The 4,693-nt window shown below is 39.4% G+C and overlaps 1 protein-coding gene and 1 non-coding gene across 2 annotated transcripts; one reads left to right on the forward strand and one right to left on the reverse strand.

The window, feature by feature from the left end:
* The first annotated feature begins 2,055 nt into the window (after positions 1–2,055).
* Positions 2,056–4,467, forward strand: LOC138896359 (uncharacterized). The gene is made up of 3 exons (XM_070181164.1): positions 2,056–2,217; positions 2,410–2,855; positions 3,333–4,467. Exons 1-3 carry the CDS (start codon positions 2,056–2,058, stop codon positions 4,465–4,467), a joined length of 1,743 nt encoding a protein of 580 aa, XP_070037265.1.
* LOC117280761 (small nucleolar RNA R71) lies at positions 2,518–2,622 on the reverse strand. Its single transcript, XR_004511341.1, has one exon. It is a non-coding gene; the product is annotated as a small nucleolar RNA R71 (small nucleolar RNA).
* Positions 4,468–4,693: the final 226 nt, after the last annotated feature.

A 4,693-nucleotide genomic window follows, 5' to 3' on the forward strand; every position in this document is an offset into this window, starting at 1 on the left:
GTTCCACAGCAACTCAATGAAATATCCACCATCAGCACGATCACAACTCCCGAACATTCCACGGCCTTCTATTGTGTTACCCAAATAATATTCAAAAATAACAATTTTGTGCGGGCAAACTTTCTAGGAAAAAGGGGCTGAAATTCAGCCACCATCTTCTCCCTCCATCTAGGTGGAAAACCTTATGTATTTATAGCGCATGTTTTAAGAGTTAAAACCCTTTTCCAAAACCCGTTGGATTTGTTTTCCACCAGAAAAATGGTTCTTTTATTTTCTATTATTTAGACATGGCAGGGACCACATAATTTAATTAACAAAGTTTCCAATTATGGAATTAATTTCTAATTTTTTAAATTAATATCCATCATAATAAATTACGAATTATTCTACTAAAAATTCGTAATTGCACTCCTTATTCAATTTCGAAATCCATCAATTAAATCTTATTTAATTCCCCGTGTTAAGATTCACATACTAATCAATTAAATTAAATTACTGATAATTTAATTTATTGATTATTTTCTTTAGACTTTCGCTTAACTTATTTCATGTGTTGGATACAAAATTCACCGGCCGGATTTACACATGAAAACTTATAAGCTTTCATATAGGTGCATCATCAATCTCTAATCCAAGACATGGATTTCATCAACTAACTATTATTTCGCCAATGTAAATTATTATTAATATTTAGCTTAAAGTATATATATTTATATGTATATCGCCTCATGTTTCACTCGTATTTCGTGGATTTCGGATGTAAAATGTGTTGATTTATATTAATTCGGGATATTTTTATGTGTAGGAATCATCCGGAAGTAATTGGAAGGGGGGAGGGGGGGAGGTGCGAGATTAGAGCCAAAACAGACGAAAAAAAGGAAAAGTTAGATTTTTGGCGCCACAGGCAGCGCGGAGCGCCACCTGTGGTGCCCTTGACAGAACTTTCACTAAGCCAATGCCAGGGCCAGCGTGGGGCGCTGGGCTGGACGCTGGTGACGGAAAAATTGTCCAAGTTTGCCCAAGACAAGGTTATTTTGGCCCTAGACCTACCCAATGCATATAAAAGCAAGACTAACCTTATTTTTAGAGGGGGGACGCCACTTTGAAGAGGGAATACACACGAGGAACATCCGGGAGCGAGGAGATCTCAGTTTTTTTCATCTTTTCTTAGTATTTTCAATTGTCCAACAGTTATAAATTTGTTTGATACTAGCATGAGTGGCTAAAACTCATAGTTCTGGGGTTGTGATTTAGCTATGAATATTGTTGTTTAACGTTGATTTAATTTTGCTTACAATTCACCAATATATGGTTGCTTCTTTAATTCTATGATTAATTGCTTAATTGTCTGGCCAGCAGTTAGGTTCTATTTACTATCTATGCTATGCTTGGGAAATCCATGTTTAGATTAGAGAAAAATTGAAGAGAGCACGATTTTAACTTTGAGGGGGGAGAGGGTTTATGGTTAGGATAGTAATATACTTAATCACCGTACTTAATTAAATATCATAATCTTAATGCATTCTTAATAGATTGATTTTATAGGAATATAGGCGTTAATCTATTTTGAATAGGCGAGTAGTACTTTAGGAGAAGGCTACGAGAGCAATTGTTCGATTAATTAGCAACCATGAGTGAATTGTATGAAATGGAGAGTTAACTAGAACACAATAGGATTGGTGAATCGATCACAACCCTGGAATATTTGTCTCTACTGAATACACAACAATTATTTTGCTGCTTGATAATTTAGTTACTACATAGAATTATAGTTTAGTATAATTAAACTCTTGAACTCGAATTGGCTCGACTGAATAACAATCTTGGTGAATTTAGTAGGTAGTTGATACAAGTCTCTGTGGGTTCGACACTCGACTTATCATTTTATTATTTGTACGACCACGTATACTTGCGTGTGTGTTTGGGAGCAACAAGTTTTTGGCGCCGTTGCTGGGGACTTGAATATTGACTACTTTCTATTTTTTCCTTTAATTGTTTATTTCGTCAAGTCTAACATTACTTGATTGTTGCTCTGCTCTTAGGAACCTTGATTGAATGCAAAGGGTCAGAAGCCAGGACAGACTTCAAGGCTTTGACCCCGAACCTGAGAGAACATTTCATAGGAGGTTGAGGGAAGCAAGAGACACAAATAATCTTCAAGCACTTGTTCAATTTCCTATGAACATGGCAAATGAGCAATATATGGCTGTTCAGGAGGTGGCGATGCCCAGCATTGCTAATGTCACCTCCAGGATCCAGCTACTTCATGCGAATGGGCAGTTTATGGGTCTTCCACACGAGGATCCACAATAGCATATCTTGAACCTCTTGGAGATTAGTGATACTTATATCACTAACGGAGTCACTCTAGACTATGTGAGGCTCACACTTTTCCCATTCTCTCTATAGGGCGAAGCAAAGCGATGGCTGAAGGCAGAACCAGCTAATCCTATTACATCATGGAATGATCTGGCAAGGAAATTCTTGGCAAGGTTTTTCCCTTCAGGCAAAACTGCAAAGATCAAAAGTGAGATAGTCGCCTTCAAACAGAAAGCAGGGGAGTCTTTATACTCAGCATGGGAGAGGTTCAAGGGGCTGCTCAGAGACTGTCCTCATCACAATCAGACAAACGAAGTGTTAGCTCACACTTTCATAGAAGGGCTATATCCTGAGACAAAGATTGTGGTAGATGCTGCAGCTGGAGGTCAAGTGTTGGAGAAAAGCTTTGATGAGATATATGCGTTATTGAACAAATTATCCAAAAGTAATCCTGATTGGCAAGGAGAGATGGGCAGACACACAGTGCAAAAATCTGCAGGGGTTTTCGAGTTATATGTCATCTCGGCATTATTAGCGTAGATTTCCACATTGACCAACTAAGTCAATCAGATGACCTTGGTTATTAACAAGCAACAAGCCCAGCCAGTGCAACAAGTGCAATTATTTTATGAAGTATATGGAGAGGGTCACATGATCAATTTATACCCAGCAAATCCAGAGTCTGTATATTTTGTGGGTACTACAAATCGAGGCCATGCAAATCAGTATAGGGACACTTACAATCCTAACTGGAGGAACCACCCAAACTTCTCTTGGGGTGGAAACTAAGGTGCTCAGAATCAGTACAGGCCACAAGCACCTCAACAATAATATAGACCACCTCAGGCTGAACAACATGCAAACTCGACAAGTCGCCTTGAGGAAATGATGAAGAAATCGATGGCTGACCAACTAGCCCAAACAACAGAAATGATAAAGAAAGTGATGGCTGACCAGCAGGCCCAAGCAGCAGCGATGAGAAATTTGGAGCGACAAATGGGATAACTTTCCAGTGCCCAAAATACTCAACCAACTGGGGCTTTTCCTAGTGATACCGAGCCTAATCCTAAAGCTCAAGTCAATGCGGTTACCTTGAAAAATGGAAGAGTGTTAGAAGAAGTTCCAAAGAAAAAGAAGTATACGACTAGTCTTGAAGGAGAATTAGTTTCTAAGCCAGTTGAGGAGAATGAGAAAGAGAACAAAGGATCAGAGCCAGTAATTGGGACAAGGCCACCACCTCCATTTCCACAAAGACTGCAGAAGCAAAAAGATGATGCTAAGTACAAGAAATTCTTAGATATTTTGAGCCAAGTGCGTGTGAATTTGCCTTTGGTGGAAATTTTGCAGGAAGTGCCTAAGTATGCAAGGTATCTCAGAGATATTGTGGCCAACAAGCGAATACATACAGAGTTTGAAACAATTGCACTTACTGAAGAGTGTAGTGCTAGAGTTCAGAGTAAACTTCCTCCTAAGTTGAAGGATCCTGGGAGTTTCACAATTCCTTTGTCTCTTGGAAACCAAGAAGTTGGTAGAGCCCTGTATGATTTAGGGGCTAGTATATATTTGATGCCATCCTCTTTGTTCAAGAAACTCGGATTGGGGGTGCTTAGACCTACTACAATTGCGTTACAATTAGCAGATAGATCACTAGTTATGCTAGAAGGAATTATTGATGATGTGTTAGTTCGAGTGGGAAAGTTTATTCTTCCTGCTAATTTTATTGTTCTTGATTACGAGGCAGATGAGGAAGTGCCCATTATTTTGGGACGACCATTCTTAGCTACTGGTGGAGCGATTATTGAAGTGAGGGAAGGGACGTTGAATATGAGAGTTGACGATGAGAAAGTCATTTTTAATGTGTACATGGAACCTAAGCTCCCTAAGAATTATGAAGACTTGTGCATGATTACCGTGGTCGAATTGAAGGAGATAGAGCAGAGTTCTTATGTGAATTGTAGTGATCCAGATTGGACAACTGAGTTAGAGGAGGTGGTGTTGCAAGCTGAGTATGTAAGAATGATTGAGAAAAGAGCCAGAGAAGAAAGAGGAGATCTTCTGAGAGCATGCAAAAGGCTAGACTTCATGGGAGAAAGAAGAAGAGAAAGCGCCCAGCCTGAGCAAAGTAACAGAGTCGTGCCACGACTATAAATAAGGCGCTTGTTGGGAGGCAACCCAGCCTGTATTATTTTTATTCATTTTTTATAGTGTCAAGTTTTGTGTTGTTTTGCAGAGTAGGGGAAGTCTGAATACCCGAAGTTGAAGCTGAGGAGCATGTTTGAGCTTAAGTGTGGGGTCGTCCCGACCCTTAATATTGAGGATAATGTCCGAGCTAGGCCCGAAAGGGTCTCAAGGAGTATTTCTCACCCTTATTTTA

Source organism: Nicotiana tomentosiformis, chromosome 7 (genome assembly GCF_000390325.3).
Source record: "Nicotiana tomentosiformis chromosome 7, ASM39032v3, whole genome shotgun sequence".
Lineage (NCBI taxonomy): Eukaryota > Viridiplantae > Streptophyta > Magnoliopsida > Solanales > Solanaceae > Nicotiana > Nicotiana tomentosiformis.